Here is a 23118-nt window from a genome sequence, read left to right as displayed (position 1 = left end):
CTTTGGATATATTGTCCTGTCCACCCCTTCCCATGCTTTTTTTCTTTGCATTTCAGTTTGAGAGGTTTCTACTGACATACTTCAAACTCACTAATTCTCTCCTTAACCATGTCTAGTCTACTGATGAGCCCATCAAAGCCATTCTTCGTTTCTGTTACAGTGGTTTTTTTTTTTTTTTTTTTAATTTCTGGCATTTTCTTTTTATTCTTTCTTAGAGTTTCCATCTCTGATTACATTGCCCACTTGTTCTTGCATGTTCTTTACTTTTTCCATAAGAACACTTTACATATTAACCATAGTTGTTTTAAGTTCCCTATCTGATAATTTCAAAATACGTGTCATATTTGAGTCTGCTTTTGCAGCTTGCTTGGTTTCTTCATACTGTGCCTTTTCTTTATAGGCATTGTAATTTTTGTTGTTGTTAAAAGCCAGACAGGAACTGAGGTATATAGGCCTTTAGAGATTTTATGTTCATTTGGCTGGGAGTTAGGATGTGTTTAATGTTTGCTGTAGCTATTGGTGCAAAGGCTGCAATTTCCTCCAGCATCCTTGTTTTTTTCTCTCCTGTTTTCATGGGTTTCCTTAGGAGCTCCTTCTTAAATAGACTGTGTGTTTTGCAGTTCTTTCAGTTGTAATCCATTATTATTTCACTAGAGCTGGGTTGATGTGGTGGTAAAATATTGGGGAGGGGAAACATTCTATAGTTTTATGATTACATTTCTGTCTTTTAGTGGGCTGAGTCCATGGGCTGCAACCTTTAGAAATATTTATTGAGTTTTTTTCTGCTTAGGTGAAACAGGAATGCTAGAGGGGGCTGGAGTTGGCTGATTGTCCTTCCCCCAAAGCTAAGATAAGGCTCTCAGAAAGTTTTTTCCCTTGGAAAGTAGTTATAGAGAAGGTTCGGGATGTATTTCACCAGGATTGCTCTTCCCCTTCCCCTGCCAGAACCCTGAGGGGATCTTTCTCAGATCTTCACTCTGAGAAGCTGGTAAGACTCCTGAAGCTAGTGAGACTCCTGAAGTTAAAGCCCATGAAAGTGGGGGTGGGGGTGGAGAGTTACCTAAGACTGGGCCCCCAGAATTTCTTACTCTTACACTAGTCCACACTCAGTTTCTACCAATTTGCCAAGATTACCATGTAAGTATTCCTGCCAGCCTGTGACTCCAAAGGCTTTTGCTCCAGGAAAACAGGCCCCAGCTGTGATTCTCTGCGTGTGCCTGTGTCTCCAGGTTTCAGGGTGACATTTTGCCCCATGACCTCAATTCTTCTCCTCCTCTCTCTGCCACTTTCCCCACTCCTTCCACGTCCAGCTTTTGGCAGCTACACTTTGATTTTTCCTTTGGTTAGGTAGTTAAATTTAACCTTCTGTCCCGTAGCCACAACTAGTTCCTTCCTGCTTGGTTCATAGGTTGATTCTAAAACTTGAAAACTATTAAATACCATTTTATTATAACTATATAAATATTGTTCAGTGTCAGGTAATGAAAGAAAACTAGCTTGTTTTCCAGTTGTACTATCCCTGAGCCTCTAGCCTTAGTATCAAATAGATTCTCTTGTAGATCACACCAATTGCTGAAAATCATTTCACATTTGTCTCAGTCCCTTTGGGCTGCCATAAAAAAATATAAATTGGGTGGCTTATAAACAACAGAAATTCATTTCTCACAGTTCTGGAGGCTAGGAAGTCCAGTGTTGAGGTACCAGCAGATTTAGTGTCTGCTGAAAATGTCCTGGATCTTAGATGTCTGTCTTTTCACTGTAACCTCATGTGGCAGAAGGGACAAAGGTCTCTCTGGGGCCTCTTTCATAAAGGCACTAATCTCATTCATGAGGGCTCTGTTTTCATGAACTAATCACCTCCCAAAGGACTCACCTGCTAAAAGGTCATTATCTTAGGGGTTAACATTTTAACATATGAATTTTGGGGGGACACAAATAGACCATAGCAATATTTTAAATTTGTTTCATATCTATACTATGATTTTATTGGATAGGTTATTTCCTGGAGTTTAATTTATTCTTTATTTTCTTTATGATATTTGCCTTTGTTTTATCTTGTCAAGTAAAGACAAATCCATACTTAGGTAAAAGAGACTTTATCTGAAAAGACTATTGCAGCAGGGAGAGGAAGATTATTACAATAGAGAGAATGCCCCAACCATGAAATGTGTAAGCATCTCAGAGAGCAAGCAGAAGAGGGCTTTTGTTTAATAGGGAAGAGTAAACAAGGATAGAAAGAACCAAGCATGGGGAGTAAGATGAATAGATGGTGTGACCAGACAGCTGAGCAAGAAACATCTTTCCTGTGGTCGGAGTCCCTGAGGAGCTATTAGGGAGGGGCTATTCCACATTCTGTTGCTGGCTTAGGCTGAGGTGGGTCCAAGTTCAAGGTTCTGGAGAAAGGAGAGTAGCTTAACTAAACTGTGGTCAGTTAGCAGATATTTTGTCCAGATTAGTCAATGGGAACAAACAGTTCAGCTAATAATTTATGAGACTGAGACTGGGAATTTGGAGGGTCTATGTCCTTGCTATCAGAGGTAAGCCTTGGGGCGTCTATGAATCTTTTCTAAGTCATATGGGGAAAAGGTAGTTCTTTGCAGTAGACTTATCCAGGGACATTAAGGTTGGGGTGATTTATTTAACCATCACTTTTTATAGAACAGGGCTCAGATAAAGTTCATTATTTTTGACCTTCAGGTTTCCCCAGCATTCTATTCCACTTTCTCCTCTCTTGAGTTTTTTTCCCCGGCATCTCTATTTGAGAACCTACCCCTGCCCCCCACCATTTTCCTGCTCTAGTTCTGTGATCCAAAGAGCATCCTGTGCTGCCTCCACTATTGTCTAGGTTGGATCCCCTGTCTCCTATATCCCACATCTCTTTATTTCTTGATTTACATTCTTCTTTTGCTGGAGTACTTCCTGAAGTAATCTCATAAGAAAGGGTGGACAGGAAGTAAATTTTCTGAGTTCTTATTGAACTAAACTTTTTAAATTCTTTTTCCCACACATTGCTGGATTGTCTGAGCATAGAATCTTAAGAAGAAAATTATTCCCTTAAAAGTTTGAAAACATTGATCCATTGTGTTTGAACTATGAGAAGTCCGATGCCTGTGTGTATGTGTGTGTGTGTCTGTGTATGTGTGTGTGTGTGTATAGAAAGGAAGGACCATTTCATCCTCAAATGCCTATGTGTTTTTTTCTTCCTTAAACGGGATCTCCTCTCGCTGAATCTATTTCCAGCTGAACAAGAATTCATATGCATTCAATGAATAAATCATGGAAAAACAGCAGATAAATTAACTAAATGATTATAAGAGATTCTTGTTAAAACATAGGCTTGATACTTTTATAAGCAACAACAAAAGGACTGTGGGATATCTGAAGCCCACCTTTCAATGGGGGTGATCAACTTTTTTATGCGTTGAAACCTTAATAAGGATCCATTGCACAGTTGCTTGTTTCTTCTCAAAGACCTCTTGATGATAAACATCTCTGTTATTTGTAATTATATGTAGATTATTCTTTTCTAGATCCAAAATAGACTTTTCTAAATACTACTGAGATTAGCATATGCATATGATTTTATTACTACATTTTAATACCACGTTGGCAATTTCTCCCGCTGATGAAATAGTGTTGATTGCCCTTTTCCTCGATGTCGCCATCATGCAAGCCGACCCGATGCAGGGCCTGTGCAAGGCGGCTCTGCAGCTGTGGGTTGGAAAAGCTCAGCTCTTGGCTCGTCTTCTTTAGAAGCAGATATCTGAATCACTGGAAACTTCTCTCTCCAGCCCACCAGCGTTCCAAGCTCTTCTGCGTTGACACTTGAGCCCAGTCCTGCTGAGAGAAAGTTTAGGTGTTTAAGTGCCAGAAATTCCCCAGGAATTTAAGTTGTAGAAATGTGAACTTTGAATGCAATTAAACTTTATTTTGAATTATTTTGCATCTTTAATATATATACTATATGTTCCCTGAGACTTTTGGATTTTACCTCACAATTTAGTCTTCCAGAACTTAGGTAATTTCTTCTGTGTCAGAGTCAAGGGGATGAAGGAGCCTCTGTTTCCACAGGGATGTCCTTGCTGAGCCATCAATGCAGGTGGAATTTTTATTTGAGAAAATCCTCAGCTAGATAGGTTTTGCAAAATATCGTTTGACTGCTTTCAGCTTGACAACTTCATTTCAACCACTCCTGAAAGAGAATTTAATATATTTCTTACTCATTTCCTCTTCTTCTTTTCACTGTCTTTGACATGTTTCCTCTCTTTCAAATCCCACTGCCATTTCCAAGTCCAGGCCCTTCTTAGTTAAGGCCTCCATGACCCCAGGAGCCTCCCATCCAGACTGCTACTCTCCCGCCACTGCCACCACCCCATAGTCTCACTTCCAGACTGTCTTTGAGGCGCTATCAGATTTATCTTCCCATGATACTACTCTGCGAATGTCACATCCCTGCCAACATACTTTCATGTGCCCCCATCATAGGGCCGGATTCTCAGCAGACATCTCCCTTCGTCTTCTGCAAAGCCACCAACCCTGCTGTCCCTTCATGCCTCAGGTCTTCAGTCCAGGCAGCTGTGGCCCCCAGCCGTCAGTGAGCTGCACTGTCACCTCTCATCACCCTGAGTCCTTGTATTGCAGAATGTGTGTGCCTGCCTGATAGCAGAGCTAACTACCATGTCTGCACCTACAGGGCGGGGAATGGTGTCTTAAAATTATTCATTTTCCCCACGTTGCTCTGTGCTCAGCAACTGTTTGTTGAATGAATAAGCAGTAGGGTGGCTTTTAAAATGAATATGTTCTTTTCTTCCTTTTGGGACAAGCTGGGGAGTCAGCCGGCATGATAATTCCATCAATTACCTCGACTTCCTGAGAGCAGTGGAGAACAGCAAGTCAACAGGAGCTCAGCCCAAGGAAAAGGAAGAGAGCATGCCAATCAATTTTGCAACGCTGAATCCACAGGAGGTTGTGAGGAAGATCCAGGAAGTAGTTGAGTCCTCCCATCTGGCTTTGTCCACGGTATGACAGGCTGAAAGTGCTTTATTGTGAAAACTCATCCTGATTCATGAAAACACCTCTCAGCCCCACCCTGAAACCCCTCCCATCTCTGTTCATTCTCCTTGGGGTGTCTAGTTAACCACGAGCAGAGCTTTTATGTGAGTAAATGTGTATCCACTCTTCCACCCCAGCATGTGCTCTCCAAGTTGGGAGTGCTCAGCATTAGAAATGCTGAGTCTGGGGTGAGGTCATGGGACTCTGGGCAAAAAAGACAAAATAGAGGCCCTTGGGCAATAGTGGGCTCAGCACATCCTGGGAGCTCTCAGCACAGCCAAGCACTCGGTCCACAGAGATGAAGGACTCAAGGTGGCCTTGAAGAGGTTGAACTGGGCCAGGTTGTGGCACAGAGACTTCACTGTGAAGTCCTCCAGGAGCAAGGGGAGTCACCTGAGTAGGCTGACGTTCTGCAGCTTCCATCTGCATGGTGCTTTAGACAGTGTACGGAGTGATGCCTGCATGTACGGAATGATGCCTATGTGTGTGGAATGATGCCTCGTGTAGGGAATGATGCCTGCGTGAACGGAATGATGCCTGCATGTAAGGAATGATGCTGGTGTGTGGAATGATGCCTCCGTGTAGGGAATGATGGCTGCGTGTAAGGAGTGATGGCGGCGTGTAGGGAGTGATGGCTGCATGTAGGGAATGATGGCTGCGTGAAGGGAATGATGGCTGCGTGTAGGGAGTGATGGCTGCGTGTAAGGAATGATGGCTGCGTGTAAGGAGTGATGGCTGCGTGTAAGGAGTGATGCCTGCGTGTAAGGAGTGATGGCTGCGTGTAGGGAGTGATGGCTGCGTGTAAGGAATGATGGCTGCGTGTAAGGAATGATGGCTGCGTGTAAGGAGTGATGGCTGCGTGTAAGGAGTGATGGCTGCGTGTAGGGAGTGATGGCTGCGTGTAGGGAGTGATGGCTGCGTGTAAGGAGTGATGGCTGCGTGTAAGGAGTGATGGCTGCGTGTAAGGAGTGATGCCTGCGTGTAAGGAGTGATGCTGGTGTGTGGAATGATGCCTCCGTGTAGGGAATGATGGCTGCGTGTAAGGAGTGATGGCGGCGTGTAGGGAGTGATGGCTGTGTGTAGGGAGTGATGGCTGCGTGTAGGGAATGATGGCTGCGTGTAGGGAATGATGGCTGCGTGTAAGGAGTGATGGCTGCGTGTAGGGAATGATGCCTGCGTGTAAGGAGTGATGGCTGCATGTAAGGAGTGATGGCTGCGTGTAGGGAATGATGCTGGTGTGTGGAATGATGCCTCCGTGTAGGGAATGATGGCTGCGTGTAAGGAGTGATGGCTGCGTGTAAGGAATGATGGCTGCGTGTAGGGAGTGATGCCTGCGTGTAGGGAATGATGGCTGCGTGTAGGGAGTGATGGCTGCGTGTAAGGAGTGATGCCTGCGTGTAGGGAGTGATGGCTGCGTGTAAGGAGTGATGGCTGCGTTTAAGGAATGATGGCTGCGTGTAGGGAGTGATGCCTGCGTGTAGGGAATGATGGCTGCGTGTAAGGAGTGATGGCTGCGTGTAGGGAGTGATGGCTGCGTGTAGGGAGTGATGGCTGCGTGTAGGGAGTGATGGCTGCGTGTAGGGAGTGATGGCTGCGTGTAAGGAGTGATGCCTGCGTGTAGGGAGTGATGGCTGCGTGTAAGGAGTGATGGCTACGTGTAAGGAGTGATGGCTGCGTGTAGGGAGTGATGGCTGCGTGTAGGGAGTGATGGCTGCGTGTAGGGAGTGATGGCTGCGTGTAGGGAGTGATGGCTGCGTGTAGGGAGTGATGCCTGCGTGTAAGGAGTGATGGCTCCATGTAAGGAGGAGTGATGGCTGCGTGTAGGGAGTGATGGCTGCGTATAGGGAGTGATGGCTGCGTGTAGGGAGTGATGGCTGCGTGTAGGGAGTGATGCCTGCGTGTAAGGAGTGATGGCTGCGTGTAAGGAGTGATGGCTGCGTGTAAGGAATGATGCCTGCGTGTAAGGAATGATGCTGGTGTGTGGAATGATGCCTCCGTGTAGGGAATGATGGCTGCAGTGTAAGGAGTGATGGCTGCGTGTAGGGAATGATGGCTGCGTGTAAGGAGTGATGGCTGCGAGTAAGGAGTGATGGCTGCGTGTAGGGAATGATGCCTGCGTGTAGGGAGTGATGCCTGCGTGTAGGGAGTGATGGCTGCGTGTAAGGAGTGATGGCTGCGTGTAGGGAATGATGCCTGCGTGTAAGGAATGATGCTGGTGTGTGGCGTAATGATGCTGTGGACTGTGCTGGTGTCCTTGGATATTGTGTTTGGAACCAGCCTCCTGGTGGGGTGATGCTCCCACGTGAGTTTCCCCATGTGTCAGCATCAAGAAGGGAAGTTGCTGTCTGCAGAGGGCAGGCATCGGAGATAAACAAGGCAGCACATCGGAACCATCCTGTGGGAAGCCGGCACCCAGAGCCCAAACAGCCACAGCAACCCAGACTGCAAGATCCAGTCAACACCTCTCAGTGCCCACAGTGAACATCCCTTCAAACATCACAGAGTCCTGGCTCCACACATTCTAGAGGGCTTCCCGGGGCGCTGGGGTCCACAAGCCCTAATGAGAGTTCATGAGTCTTTTTCTCTTTGATCATAACCTTGCAAGGTGGGGCTCGTGATTCCACTCTATAGGAGGGGAAACTGAGGTTCAGCATGAATAAACCTGCCCAGGGTCACACAGGGACTACGGAGCAGAGCCCAGAACATGAGAAGGAAGGGGAAATGGATTTGTCACAGCCCTTTTCCAAATCCAGGTGGTTTGAAGAATTAAAGTCCTGAAGATCTTTACTTGAGATGTGCTGTCTACTGCCCATGACTTCTTTTGAGGATTGACCTTGGCGTCTTGACTTTTGTAGAAATCAACGCTAGTGACCCTTTTAGGGTATCAGACTCTTGGAGGTGGGAATCACTCACTCTCCACTCCTGAGATCTATTTTAAGCTTTTTTTTTTTTTTGTAAATCACATCCCAATTTCCTTGGTGTAGGGAAGCAAGGTGGGCTCCAGAGTCCCGGTGTGAGGGATTAGTGGGGAGGGAAGGGGTGAGGAGGGGTGGCCCAGCCAGCTGAGCGACACACGAGGCTCCTCTTCACTCTGGAGCCTGCCGCTGTCGCTGCCCCTGCGGCACAATTGGCTGTGTTCATTCTTAAGATCGTTCTCCTTAACATTTGAGATCCCCAGGGGCCAGGTACCTGGATGGGGGCATTTTCCAGTAAACTTAGGAAAACTTACACCTGCCCTCTGAGTTAAGTCCATCTTTACAGTGAAGAAGCTAAAGTTTAGAGAGGTTCAGGACTTATGGTGGGCAGCAGAGCCCAGGTTTCCAGAACAACTCCTGGCTAGGGGACTTCCCACTGTACACAGCTACCTCGTGTTACCACGGACTACATGAAAATGTGAAGCTATCTGACATTTTAAGGTTAATTTGATTACACATATGCCATCACCCTGTTAGGCCAGTGGGGTGTGCCTAATTAGCCCCAAATGAGAATTAATCAGAAGGGTGTGGTGGGGTTTGCAGGCACTCTAAATTCTTCCTTTAAAAAAAGATTTTAATCTACCCCTGGATGCAGATTTCCTGGTGCAATAAAAATGAATGATTTTATTTCAACAGATGGAAAAAAATGTGCTTTCTTTTTATAGCACATTTTTGCACTTTTTCAGTTTAACTCCTCTACTGTAGGATTCGCGATGTGTGCCCCCTCTGCTCCAGCGCAGGCCTGGGGCAGCTTCTCATGATGCGAGGCCACTCGGGCTCTGGCTGAGACTCAGGAAAGGACAGCAGCCATGCACAAGCCTTGCTGTGAAGGACAGTGGTGAGGTCAGGGTGGTCCCCTGATCCCTCCTCCCAGCTGCTCCCACAGTCAGACTACTGCCTCGAGACCCTTGCCCCGATGCAATGCAGTGAGGTCTCTCCTGAGCCTCCTGTTACAACTAATTAATACTTGTAGAATGTAAGGGCCAAGAGAGCTTGAGCAAGTTACTCTCTGCTCTGTTCTGTAAAACAGGGATCCTGGGAGCAAGGGTGAGGCTTCTATCAGGACGGTTACGGGTGCTTCGGGCCAGGATTCCTCTTTATTTTCCTTCCTCCTCACATCCAAATAGGAGCAAGTAAGGCGAATTTCCTCTAGAACTCATAAGCTCCCGTACTGTGTTCATATTGTACTTGTCTCAGTCCTTCAATAATGGTGCATTTATTTAGTAATTTAGAATTTACAAGGTACTTTTGCACACTAGGCTTCATTTGCATTCAGCAGAAACAGTACTTAAGGAAAGTGTTTTAGAAGTATTCATTTGACAGTAGCATTTGCCATCTTTTTTCTTTTCTTTCTTTTTAGGCATTTTCTGCATTGGATAAAGAGGATACAGGATTTGTAAAGGCTACAGAATTTGGACAAGTTCTTAAGGATTTCTGTTACAAACTAACGGACAATCAGTATCATTATTTTTTGAGGAAACTAAGAATTCATCTAACCCCCTATATAAATTGGAAATATTTTCTCCAGAACTTTAGCTGTTTCTTTGAGGAGGTAAGAATGTCTGCAGCACATAAGCATCTCTTTGAAAATGAGCTAAAATTAGTTTTTACAAAATAGATAATTGATTAGAAGCATATTAGATAAATTGGCAATCACCTCATGTAATTAGCTCATTCTAAATGAAACACTGGTATAAACTCTACAGACTATTAGAAGGTGAATATGCATCCTTTGTTGGACATTTTTATTTTATTTTATTTTATTTTATTTTTCAAAGAAGTTTGGGAGCTTGTTTTCTCTGGTTGCTTTAGAGTTCTAAGGAGTCTTAGATCCCAGAAGATGGTCTGGGGAATGAGATTACTAAAGCAAACAGCATGAACATTTTTCAGGTTTGAGGTTAATAATAGCAGCAAACACTATAGCATGTCTTCTGTGTACCTGCCACTATTTCTAGTCCTCTGTATATATATTAACATGTATAATCGTGTTGAGGTCACTGTGAGATACAAGCTATTAATATCCCCAGTTGAGAGACGAGGCCTTCGCACAGAGACATGAAGTATTATCCACAGTCACCCAGCTGGTGAGCAGTGGGACTGATTTGTAAGCCTGACTCCAGGTTCCTAAACACTGTGGTTTTTGTGATTTTTTTTTCATCTTTGCCATTTAGATGGATGTTTCTGAACAAAATACACTATTGTGTTGCATATTTTTAGCTTTATGTAAGTGATATGATATTGAATGTTGTATCTGCACTTATTTTTTCTTGCTTATAGTAATGTATTTAAGATTTATCCATGTTAATATATTGGCTTTAGTTGATGCACTTAAGCTGCTATAAAAAGTCGGTGGCTCACGCCTGTAATCCCAGCACTTTGGGAGGCCGAGGTGGGCAGATCACCTGAGGTCAGGAGTTTGAAACCAGCCTGGCCCACATGGTGAAACCCTGTCTCTACTGAAAATACAAAAAAAAAAAAAAAAAAAGTAGCTGGGTGTGGTGGCGGGTACCTGTAATCCCAGCTACTCAGGAGGCAGAGGCTGGAGAATCACTTGAACCCAGGAGGCGGAGGTTGCAGTGAGCCAAGATTGCAACACTGCACTCCAGCCTGGGCAACAGAGCAAGACTCTGTCTCAAGGCCGGGTGCGGTGGCTCAAGCCTGTAATGCCAGCACTTTGGGAGGCCGAGGCGGGCGGATCACGAGGTCAGGAGATCGAGACCATCCTGGCTAACACGGTGAAACCCCGTCTCTACTGAAAAATAGAAAAAACTAGCCGGGCGAGGTGGCGGGCGCCTGTAGTCCCAGCTACTCAGGAGGCTGAGGCAGGAGAATGGCGTGAACCCGGGAGGCGGAGCTTGCAGTGAGCTGAGATCCGGCCACTGCACTCCAGCTTGGGCGACAGAGCGAGACTCCGTCTCAAAAAAAAAAAAAAAAAAAAAAAAAAAAAAGACTCTGTCTCAAAACAAAAAAACAAAAAACAACAACAAAAATCCAGTCTATTAACTGAATATATGATTGTGCCATTCGGTCGTCACCCTCCTGTTAACGAACGTGCAGCTTGTTCTCAGTTTCCTTCATTGCAAGCAAAGCACCAGTCCCCCTTCCATGCCTGTCTCCTTGTGTGCACACACTGGAGCTCCTCTGCCTGGAATTGCTGATGGGAGGGTGGGTCCACATTCAAACTTCCCAGAAACAGCCAGCGTTCTTCTAAGTGATTGTGCCAGTGTACAGCCCCACCCGTGGTACAGGAGAGTTCCTGACACTACACATCCCTGCTGTCCCTTGGTTTTGTTAAATGTTTTAACTTCTGCCATCTGATCATTAGTAAGGGTCAAACACTTCCATGGGTTGTCAGCTATTCAGGTCTCGTCGTCTACAAATGACCTGAAAGGCTTTCGGCCCTTGGTTGGCATGTGGGTTGCAAATACCTTCCGCTGGTCTGTGGCTTGTCTTTGCTCTTGTTTTATAGTGACCCTCGCTATTTTTATGATTATGTGTGTGTGTGTGTGTGTGTGTGTGTGTGTGTGTGTGTGTGTTTTGTCATTTTAAAAGGAATACATATTCACGAGAGACATCAGGGACAATGCAAAAAAATATATGTAAAAAAGGATAGCAGTAATTTAGACCCCACGATGATGGGGATGATGACAAGAACAACCTTGGCCACCGTTTAGTGGGCACCTACTAAGCTCTGGGCCCTTCATATGCACTTTCTCATCTCACTGTCTTGCCCGCTGGGGAAGGTGGAGTAGACAGGCTCCCAGAAGTCAAATAGCCACCTGAGCTCAGCAAGGAGTGGCAAGCCAGAGAGTTCGCCTTCAGAGCTGGTGTTCTTTCTAAGCACCATCCTGCCTTACAGATCTTTTTTTCTTTTTTCCTATTTCTAATGCATTTTTTTAACAGAGTGGAAATGACAGCGTATATATATATATATATATATATATATATATATTCATGTATCCTGCTTTTTTTCACTTAATGTTAAATTGTACCATGTCACTTAAAGGTTTCCCAAACATCAGCTAAAAGGTCTATATCACATTCCACCCGCTCCCTAATTTTTAAGCATTTAGGATGTTTTCCTCCAGCTTTTGCCTCTGTTATTTACAGTGAACACTTTGTATGTAAATCTGTGTCCACATTTTGGATTCGTTCCTTAAGAAATATCCAAGAAATAAAATAACTGGAGTCAAGGGGTAGGAATGGTTTTATTGACCTTAAAAGCAGCCCTTTATATATTTTTTAAATAATTCTGTTCTATCGGGTTGGATTATATGAAATTACTATTTTTAAAGTCATAAATGGTTGAATGTTGACAATTTCATATGATTTAAGCTAACATTCATAGAAATTGTTTATGTCCATTATATACTGTTTGGAATATGCTGATACAGTTGAAGAAAATAATTAAAATCACCCCTTGGGACAACTAGGGTTAATACTTTGGCATGTTTGCGCCCAGCCCTTTTTCTTTTCTTTCTTTTTTGAGGCAGACTCTCACTCTTGTTACCCAGATTGGAGAGCAATGGCGCGATCTTGGCTTACCACAACCTCCGCCTCCTGGGTTCAAGCGATTCTTCTGCCTCAGCCACCCGTGTAGCTGGGATTACAGGCATGCACCGCCATGCCTGGCTAATTTTTGTATTTTCAGTAGAGATGGAGTTTCTCCATGTTGGTCAGGCTGGTCTTGAACTCCTGACCTCAGGTGATCCACCAGCCTCGGCCTCCCAAAGTGCTGGGATTACAGGCGTGAGCCACCGCACATGGTCCCTTTTTAGTATACAAATGTCCTTTAGGAGTAGGGTTGAGGACAGACCATGTATGCTGCTGAGTTTGGGGGTTGTGTTCTGAACTCTTGCAAGTCTTTTTTTTAACAAACATTTTTCATTTGTATCAAAGTAACATATGCCCATATAGAAATAAAATTGAATTGTTCCAAAACACTTAAAAACGGAGATCACTTGACTTACCCATTTAACTTCCAGTCCTGCTCCCCAAGAGCAATCACTTTTATTTTTATTTTGGTTTTTTGCTGTTTCTTCAGCTGCATATGTTCCTGTCTCTCAGTAATATTCTTACGCTGCCATTTCCTAAATGATCAGTCTCAGGCATTATTCACCGATGTGCCCATGTGACAGATGAGGGATCCCGCTCTCCTCTTCCAGCTCTGCTGGCCTCTCCTCCAGGGTCCCCTGGCCTGTTCTCTCCTGCCTTTTCACCTCCTGTGGTAGCACTGGCATTCTCTGGGGTCTTCATTTTCCTCTAAAGCATGGATTCCATCTAGCATGCGCCATTCCATCGTGTGGGTTCATTCACTCTCTCATGACATATGTTTCCTATGGCCAATGTGTACCAGGTACTGAGCTGGGTGCCAGGTTTAGCAGCAAACTAAACAGATGCAGTCCCTGCCTCCAGAAGCCCCCATTCTAGTGAGGGAGACAGAGCAGGAGTGAGTGACTCAGTCACATGTCAGGTTCCAGCAGCAGCTGGGAGAAAAATGGAGCAGAGCAGAAGGGAGGGCCTGACGAGGGGTGACATCCGAGGAACGGGGAGGGGAGGGAGTGAGCAGTGACATCGGGCGAGGGACTGGCCGGCACCGCTAGTGCAATGGCACCCGCAGGAAGGGGCCAACTGGTTTGGGGGCAGATGAAGGAGAGGTCTAAGGAGATGGGGCCAGGGAGCGAAGGAGCCAGGCGGCCGTAGGCTTGGGGTCCTTGTAAAGACTTTGGCTTTGACTCTGAGTGACATGGGGACTGTCTTAGGCTGCTCGGGAGCTGTAACAAAATACCCCTAAAGGACCTGCAAGTGGAGAAGACCGGGCTTGAAGCTCCACGTCTGCTGTCCCCCCTCAGCGTGGCCTGAGTGTCCTCATGCACAAGTCGCAAGGAGCCTCTGCTGATCCTGGAATTGCCGGACCAAGGAGAGAACGTTCCTAAAGCTTTATGGACTGTCAGCTTACCTCCCCCAACATTGGTTAGTTCTGCCCAGTTCTCTTGGCAAAGAGTCGCTTTCACCTCCAGAAGCACCTGCTCAACATCCTAGTGAGAAAATTGCAGCAAGAGTGAAGAGGAGAAATGTGCTTGGAGACAGGGATTGATCACGGTGGGCTGGGAACCGTGGATGCAGAGGTGGCACTGTCCCTGCAGCATGCGTCCCTGCACCGGCCACCTCCTGCCCTGTCCCGTCAGTGTGTGATCTGTTTTCTGGGAATTCAATGGAATCAACCCCCTAAATTGGCCTAGCACGATGCACCTGGCCAAGAAGCTAACACCTGAGCTCAGACAAATCGGAAAAGCGTGCATTTACTAGGAGGATGAGTAAATCCTTGAGCAAACGATTTCTGGGCTGGAAGGGCAGCACAAAACTGCAAGGAACATGACGTGGCAGGAGGAGGGGGGTGACCACAGAGCAAGCAGTTCTGTTCGCAGTGAATGACAGAGTAGGTGTGAGTTTTCTTTTGTCCTGTTTAGTCGCAGGGAGCAGGAGATGGTGGCAGAGACAGACCACCTGGGTCCTGCAGCTTTGCTTGCAGAGTTTAGGTCCCTTTGTCTGAATAAAGAAGAACGGCTGAGGACTCCTGAGTGAGGGAGCCGGCCAGCCTCCTCCAGGGCGGCTGCAGGGGAAGGCAGCTGGGGAAGAACCCCAGACTGCATTCATCATGAACTTCTCCAGTTTAACCCCGGGTTGCTGTGTTTTTCTAATAGAAGGGAAAAGAAGTAACAAATAATAGGAGTAATTAATGCATCATCCTTAAGCTCATTAAATATGATACCACCCATCCTTTTCCTCTGGGGGATGCACAGGAGGTAAGTAATTAAAAGGAGATTACCAAAATGTAATTAAGACAGTCGGCAACTCTCCCCGCAAAGCAAGTTCACCGTGAGTAATCCCTAGCCAAAGCAATCCATTCTCGGAGAGAGAAAAACTGGAATTGTAGTTAAGACATTGCCTAAGACCTTGCGTAGACTGAAAGCACACAGAGAGTAAAGATGACAATTTTACACCTACTCATAATCCATTTCTTCTATTGGATATGCCATCAAATCTGTCTTCCAAAACTCCTATTATTCTTTTTTTTTTTTTTTTTTTTTTTTTTTTTTTTTTTTTTTTTTGAGACGGAGTCTTGCTCTGTCGCCCAGGCTGGAGTGCAGTGGCCGGATCTCAGCTCACTGCAAGCTCCGCCTCCCGGGTTTACGCCATTCTCCCGCCTCAGCCTCCCGAGTAGCTGGGACTACAGGCGCCCGCCACCTCGCCCGGCTAGTTTTTTGTATTTTTTAGTAGAGACGAGGTTTCACCATGTTCGCCAGGATGGTCTCGATCTCCTGACCTCGTGATCCGCCCGTCTCGGCCTCCCAAAGTGCTGGGATTACAGGCTTGAGCCACCGCGCCCGGCCCAAAACTCCTATTATTCTTATGCCTCCTCTGCCTGTCACAGCAGCACGTGAAAATGATCTGAGCTCTTCTCACAGCAAGGGCTGCGGGCTTCCTGCCCCTGCTGTGTGGCTTGACCATGAGTCCTCCCCCGTCCTTGCTCCTTCCTTATACTGCTTCGTTAAGCACCACTCAAATCAGACAGCGCTTCTTAAAGTGCGGGTCCCAGGCTGCTGCTGTGCAGACCAGCCCACCCCAGGGCTCCATGGTGGGGGAGCCCAGGAGTCTTGCTGTGCAGCAGGCCTGGGGGTCATCCTCCCGGCACCGTCCTGGGCTTGAGAACCAGCCCAGGAGGCACAGAGGCCTGCAAGCTTCCAGGAAGGGAAGGCGACATATGTCTTTTCAGACGGAAGCAAGGAGTTGGTCCCATGCGCCTGGAAGCCATCACACCCCCTTTCAAGATGAGAAGCGCTGGCCTAGATGACATAAAAGAGGAACAAGGCATCGAAGCAAAAAATGCTACCCAGTGGGTTGGTGAAAAAGCAAAACAGGAAAAAAAAGAGAGACAGAGAGAGAGAGACAGAGAGAGAGAGAGAGAGAGAGAGAGAGAGACCTGAACGGCACACACGCACCTTCTCATGAGATTCCCACAAACTGGAAAAACAGCGTCTGGATTTCTCTTCCCAGCAAATACCCCGTCTTCACTTCTAGAAAAACATTTTACATTCAAAGTGCCATGTGCAAAGTGTAGAGTATCACCTTGTTTTTAGAAAATGTTCCCGTTTAACATTTCCCTTAAATCTTAAAGTGCAATTTCAGTTTCTTCAGTGAGTATAAAAATAACGCTCAGTGCAGAAATAGAATTTTTAAAAGACATAGTAGAAACCCATATAAAATCTTTCTACTTTATTACCATGGAAATAATGGAATTTTTTTAACAAAACACACCCTTATTCAATACAGAGTAATTATTTTGTCGCAGTCTAGCAAGCAGAGAGCCAATGAAATCTTTCCTCACTTTGTGTGGAAATATATGATCTCAAAAGTCATTCAGTTATATGTTAAATAACTTGAAGATGGTTTTTGTTCCAATAGAGAATTGAAGAATGTAGTTTTCAACCAAAGGGACTTACGGTAAAGTACATCAAAATGTTTGTAATCTTTTATGAATATCATATTTATATTCACTGCCAACAGTGTTACTTCAGTTTATCTTGCTTTTTATTGTACATACAATGGTGTCCATGTATTTTTAATGAATATGATAAAGAATGGGGAAGTTTCCTTTTCGGGAAAGGGCTCTAAGATAATTGTAAATAAATTAAGTGAATTATTAAGATATTAGCATTACTGTTATTTACCCTTGCTCTTGATGGCAAGAAAAGCTAAGTCTTCTTGATGGAATTTCAGCGATTTTAACTATTTCCCTTGAATTTCACTCACTCTCTACTTGCCAATGCAAAATTCACTACCTGCCGTCCTGTAGGTGGGTGGCACTGTGGCAAGTCGTGAGGGGTAACGACTTTCGGGAGGGCCTTGGTGACAGGCCAGGGTGCAGGGGCTGCTGGGCCCCCTGTGCCACACTGAGGCAGAAGGAGTATTATTCCAGGCCACCCAGCAGGGCCTACAGGCATCGTCACGTGGTGATCCAGCAGGAACCAGGCAGACCTGATGCATCCACTTCTCCTCAGCCTTTGAACTTGGTGAGCTGGCTGCCCTCCTGGGGGAAGCCCAGGGTCCTTGGCATGGGTGGTGTCTGCTTCCTCTAGAGCATCTGTGTCTACACAGGTCCTAGCACTGCCCCAGTATCTGCACTAATATGGATCGCCTCCTTAAAGCCAGCTATAGTGATAAAAGCAACAGAATGAAAGTCACATCATCACAGAAGGTCGGCAGTGAGGTTGCACAGGCTGCTAAGATTCGCTCTCACTGAGCATGCTACAGAGTTATTCTTTTGCTGTTCAAACTTTCTCCCAAGTCCTGATTGTCTGTGGCAACACTGCAACTCCTCCACGCGTGTGTCCTGGATCCGGCCTGGCTCTGAAGCCTCCCTTTAGGAAGGAGTATGAGTCCCCCTCCAACCCCAGTTCCCGGTGGCATGGACAGGGTAGGAACTCGGCACCTGCCAGGCAAGCTCTGCAGGAAGTAGCACAGGGCCGGCCACCAAAGGGAGACAGGCACGGTTTCTGATGCCTCTTGCAGGAATGTGAAGGGGCCACACCAGGCTTTCCCCACCTGGGCCTCATGAAGGGTGGTCACGTGGGCCCCCTTCCCCAACAGAGAGGCCCCCTTTCAAACACAGCTGTGTCAGGCAGAAGACAAGGCTATCATGAACCTGTTGGTGAGGTTGGAAGAAGCATATCAGACAGAATTTCTGGTAGTCGTTTTAATTTGTGTGGTTGAATTTTCTCAAACCCGGAGTCCCATGTCCCCAAGGGCAGGGATGAGGTCTCATTCTCCCTTGTGCCCCAGCCCTACGCAGCACACCCCGTGGCAGGACCTCAGCCAGGCCCCACGGAAATGCATGGTGTGGGGGGCCCTGCTCACCTCCAGCACCTGCCTTGTGTTAATCACTCACTCCGGCATCCTCAGAGCACTCCCGCCTCATTCCCCTGAATCCGGATCAGGATTCTTCTTGATTCCTAGCCCCCACTGGAAGCCCTCTGTATGTTCAAATGAAATGGACAATGGTGCAACCAGCCCAGGCAGGCTCCCCATTCATCTGGTCCCTCCAGAGCCACGACAACCATTTGTGGATCAATTAAGTAACCATCAGAGTTGAGCAGCACCAGTGATTCTACGAGGTCATGATCCTATCAGGAAGCCAGACACCAATCCAAGAATGTATTGTCCCAAGTAAGTCTTGCAGAGAAAATCCAAAATACAGATGTTACCAGTATCTTAACTATCATCACACTCCCAGGAAGGTAACTTGTAGTGTGGCTGCTTATGTTCTGGCTCAGGATGCTGCCCTGGACTGGACGAATCTCAACACTCCACACTCAGCAAGTGAGAATGAGAATGTGTGCCTGGCTCTGGGCCAGGTCCTGGGGTTCAGGCTTGTGGCGGGGACAAGGAGCCTCATTTGCAGAGGAGGAAACTGGGTGGACATCTCAAAACATCAGCTTCTCCAGGGGTAGGGCTTTTGGTTCACTGCTCTGTCACTCCTGCCTGGGAGTGTGCCTGGCATGTCATGAGCCCTCATCAGTGTTGCTGAGTTCGGATTTTCAGAGGCTTCTGCGTTCTTGCACATGTGGTAGGTGGTTGAACTTGTGCTGAAATCAGAGGAGCGTGGCTTTGGAGTCAAACAATCTCCATCTCCAGCACCGGCTGGCAGGAGCTTGGATCCGAGCCCCACTTACTTTGTCTACACAGCAGGGAGAGCCCTGGCTGCCTCGCAGGGTGATGTGAGGACCAGGGAAGATTCCCTGTTGCCCAGCTCAGTGCCTGGGTAAAGGAGACGCAGGAAGGAAGGCCACTGGTACTCTGGGGTACCAGAGGAGGAAACAGAGAGGTAGAAGCATTTGTTCCCAGTCACACCGTTAGAAATGCTAGTGCTGGGATTCAAATGCCAGCCAGTTCCAGGGTCCATGCTCCCTGCTCCCTTCCTGAGCAATGAGAACTGTCTGGTGTGTGCCTCCTAGGCTCATTGTTCGGATTAAGCAAGTGAATGCAGAAAGAGCTTTGCCCGGTACCTAACACAGCAAACACCAAACATTTGCATTCCTTATTATGTTTGTATTCTAGCCTATTCCAGTGAGTGCATGTTTAATGTTCAGTAATGATGTGATTAGGTGGCATAGAATTTATTTGGGTGGAATAATTTATTTTAATAGTTTTTATAAATGACTTCCCCCCTGAATTTATTGAATCATTAGAGGGTCGGAGGGTGGCTTAAATGTTTCCCATTTATTTCTTTGCATTGTATGGCAATTCGATGCAACTGGAGGATTTGTGAATCGGTGTTTGCAAAGGCCTCAGCATAGATGCTTTGTGAACGTCAAGCTGTATGACTGAGGTAAGCACAGAGAGCTGGGAGGAGGAGCTGGAGGACAAGGAGGATGACGAGGAGGAGGAGGATCTAACTCTGTGAGTAGGGGAAGGATGGGCAGAAACGGCTTTCTGATGAGCTTGCACCAAGTCTAGAAGCTTGAGTTGAGGAGCCAACCCAGGTGGATCCCAGGAGATGGGGCTTCCTGGGAGGAGAGTTAGTGCTTGCAGAGCCCGGGGGTTGGGAGGGCACCACACTTTGGGCATGGCCAGGGTAGGGCAGTGGGGAAGGCCCATGGCAAAGGATTCTGTGAGGAGAGCCGAGGGGCCGAGCTAGTAGGGTGGTCCACTCCACCCTTGCTTGCCTCCCTGGGTGGGTGTCTGAAAACATCAGCTTCTCCAGGGGTAGGGCTTTTGGTTCACTGCTCTGTCACTCCTGCCTGGGAGTGTGCCTGGCATGTCATGAGCTTTGGTCAGTGTTGCTGAGTTTGGATTTTCAGGAGGCTTCTGCGTTCTTGCACATGTGGTAGGTGGTTGGACTTGTGCTGAAATCAGAGGAACGTGGCTTTGGAGTCAAACAATCTCCATCTCCAGCATCGGCTGGCAGGAGCTTGGATCCAAGCCCCACTTACTTTATCTACACAGCAGGGAGAGCCGTGGCTGCCTCCCAGGGTGATGTGAGGACCAGAGAAGATTCCATGTTGCCCAGCCCGGTGCCAGGGTAAAGGAGACACAGGAAGGAAGGCCACTGGTACTCTGGGGTCAGTTTTCAGTAAGCACTGGTTGAATTCACTTGAAGCTTGACTTGACTGATGGCCTTTGCAAAGGAAGTTCTGGAATCTTGGGATTAGCTGTTGTTCATTGCCCAGAAGGAATCCTTGTGTGGTAAGAGATCCCAGGCCTGGGCAGCAGTTATGCTACCAGAAAGTCTGGAACTGTGCCTGGAATTCTGATGAACCTGCCTCACTTGTGCAAACACTGTGCTGGAGTATCTACTCCCGTCGGGCAGTCACCTGGGCCCGACCTCCTGACGCATCAGAGGCTCCCCTCAGGCATGTGCGGAGCCCTTCGGAGGCCAGCATCAGTTTCTTGATCCGGCAGCAAGGTCTGTAGCAGGCAGCTTCCTCAGAGCTTCCACTTTATTTTCATCTGGATTTTTTAATGTTTTATCTTTTTTCTTTTTTTTTAACAGGCAGTTTTCCTGCTGTTGTTATTTTTAGCATTCATTTATTCACTGTAAATACAAATGAAGATACAGTACAATTAATTTCTTTGCTAATCAAAATATTTGATCAAGTGAAGCAATTTTTCAATTCTTAAAAGTAATTACACCATTCTTTAAAAGGAAGTGAGGAATTCTTTACTGAATGTTTCTAATTAGGAGTTTTTGCTACCTGCTGAGTTCTTATTCTGTGTGAAGTTCCAGGACTATTTTTTTTCTCCTGTAAGGAATCAAAAAAAACTATATAAATGTCTCTGCAAGTATTCAGAACAAAACTTAGTGTGTGAATCATACAGTCAGATGAGCTCATCATAACCTTTATACTTACATTAATATGCAGATACATTTCTAATCTAGCAGCTAGACGGACCTTGCTAACCACTTTGTCACAACCTGTTGCTCTCGGGTGGGTGACCGCCATCTTGGATACCCACAGAGGGCCACAAAGCCCCTTTGCAATACGTCCATTTCGTGGAACGCTGACAACTAAAAAGCCATCTGTGCTCAACAGCTTATTTGTCCTCTCTGTATTCTGAGCTCATCTCTTTTTACTTCTTACTCATTAGAAACTCAGAACTGCAGCAGTCAGCTATCACTACGTAACAAGCAACCATAAACCCTCAGCGCCCCAACACAATAACACCCATTCAGTTTTCACAGCTGTAGGGGCTGATCTAGGCTGGACTAAGCTCTGCCATCTTGGCTTTGATGACTCTGCCCTTCATCTCTCTCATCCTCCTCCTTGGTCCTGTGTGATGGCCACAGCCTGTCTTCTAAGGCAACGGCATAGGTGCAAGAGGGCTTGCCCAGTTATGCAAATGCTCCTTCATCCTTCCGTCACATTGTAATTACCCACATTCCACTGGCCAAAGCATGACATATGGTGGAATCCAAAGCCAAGGGGTGGGGAAATACTCTCAGCTTCTGTAGTGGGAGCCACCACAAAGCCCCCCGCACAGGGCATGTGCACAGGGTGAACAGAAGCAGGGGGACCATGGAGACGACAGACCCCAAGAAAGCAGACGCATGTGCACCACTGCCTCTCCAGCTCTGCGGCTTTATTTGACAAGTCTACCACCCCCTTCTATAAAGTTCTCTCTTCCCAGTCATCCATAGAAGTCATTCAGGAGACAGGTTGGTGGAAAACTGATTTTAAAGCCAGCCTAGAACAAGGCTGGACATACTGACAGGATATTAGAGGGCTCTTTATTGGGGCCACCTCATACAGCTGCTGAAACAGGAGGACAATAAAACCAAACGTGAACTAACAACATTTCAGGTTCACTTGACCCTTAGGGCGCCTGTCCTCTCCTTTCTAGCCGGTTCTTGCACTGGGCTTAACTGTCACCTCGGGACTGGCTCCTGCCCCTGGCTTGGGTTGAGTAAGGAAACTCTCCCTTAGAGATTTCCCCGCCACACAGGTGAGTTCCTTGCAGGACAAAAGTTAATTTGCCTTTGTCTCAGACGCCAGGGAGATAAGCACTTTTTTTTTTTTTTTTTGAGACAGTTTTGCTCTGTCACCCAGGCTAGAGTTGGAGTGCAGTGGCACAGTCTCGGCTCACTGCAAACTCCACCTCCCAGGTTGAAGCGATTCTCATGCCTCAGCCTGCCAAGTAGCTGAGATTACAGGTGTGGGCCAGCACACCCTGCTGATTTTTGTATTTTTAGTAGAGACGGGGTTTTGCCATGTTGGACAGGCTGGTCTTGAACTCCTGACCTCAAGTGATCCACCCATCTTGGCCTCCCAAAGTGCTGGGATTACAGGCGTGAGCTACTACGCCTGGTCAGCAGCTCCTTCCTGAAGTGCATGGGGGATGTCCTGGAAGATGTCTGTCTTTTCCCGGAGTGACTCTGGCAGGGTAGTTCTCTCTAACTGTTGTGGTTATCCCCATTTCTCAGATGGAGGATGGAAGCCCAGAGAGGTGAGGCGATTGCCTTAGTGAGTTGCAGCTAGAGGACAGTGGCACTGGGCCCTCGGCTCAATTCGAGCCTGTGATTCAACCCCCACAGCCCTGCTGCCCAGGGCTCACCGCAGCCAGTCAAGAGACACAGTTCTGTGGCATGGCCACTGTGTGCCTGGGTTCCTATGACCAAGTCTCAGACCTGACTTCTGCCTTCCAAGTGCCTCCAACTCCTTGGCTGTGTGGTTTGAGCTGCAGGCAGTAATGGGCACCAGGATGCGCCATCCTCTGATCATCCATGATAGCCTGGTGTTAGCCAGGAAGAGGGCTCAACCCACGTCTGTCTGAGTTCCCAACTCCTGCAGAAATATCTGTAATTACCAGCACCAGCAGCAGCAGCAGCAGTGTGGCAGGCTCTGGGCCACACACTTTGAAGGTTTGTGTTGGTGAAATCCCAGGCCTGCCCTTGAGGTGACTGGTTTGTTTTTGGTTTTGGTTTTGGTTTTGCTTTGAGACAGGGTCTTGCTCTGTCATCAAGGCTGGAATGCAGTGGCAAGATCAGGCCTCACCATGGCGTCAGCCTCCCAAGCTCAAGTGATCCTCCCAC

General features: G+C 46.8%; 1 protein-coding gene across 3 annotated transcripts in view; it reads left to right on the top strand.

Moving 5' to 3' along the window:
- The window catches only part of EFCAB6 (EF-hand calcium binding domain 6), a 306775-nt gene that overhangs the window by 247745 nt on the left and 35912 nt on the right, over positions 1 to 23118 (top strand). For all 3 annotated transcript variants that reach the window (XM_010370379.2, XM_010370306.2, XM_010370446.2), the window contains 2 exons: positions 4824 to 5019; positions 9388 to 9579. In XM_010370379.2, coding sequence (XP_010368681.2) covers positions 4824 to 5019; positions 9388 to 9579 — 388 coding nt within the window. The remainder of the gene's footprint in view (positions 1 to 4823; positions 5020 to 9387; positions 9580 to 23118) is intronic.

Source organism: Rhinopithecus roxellana, chromosome 13 (assembly GCF_007565055.1).
Source record: "Rhinopithecus roxellana isolate Shanxi Qingling chromosome 13, ASM756505v1, whole genome shotgun sequence".
Lineage (NCBI taxonomy): Eukaryota > Metazoa > Chordata > Mammalia > Primates > Cercopithecidae > Rhinopithecus > Rhinopithecus roxellana.
The sequence above is the reverse complement of the archived record's forward strand: the minus strand, read 5'-3'. Positions and strand labels throughout refer to the sequence as shown.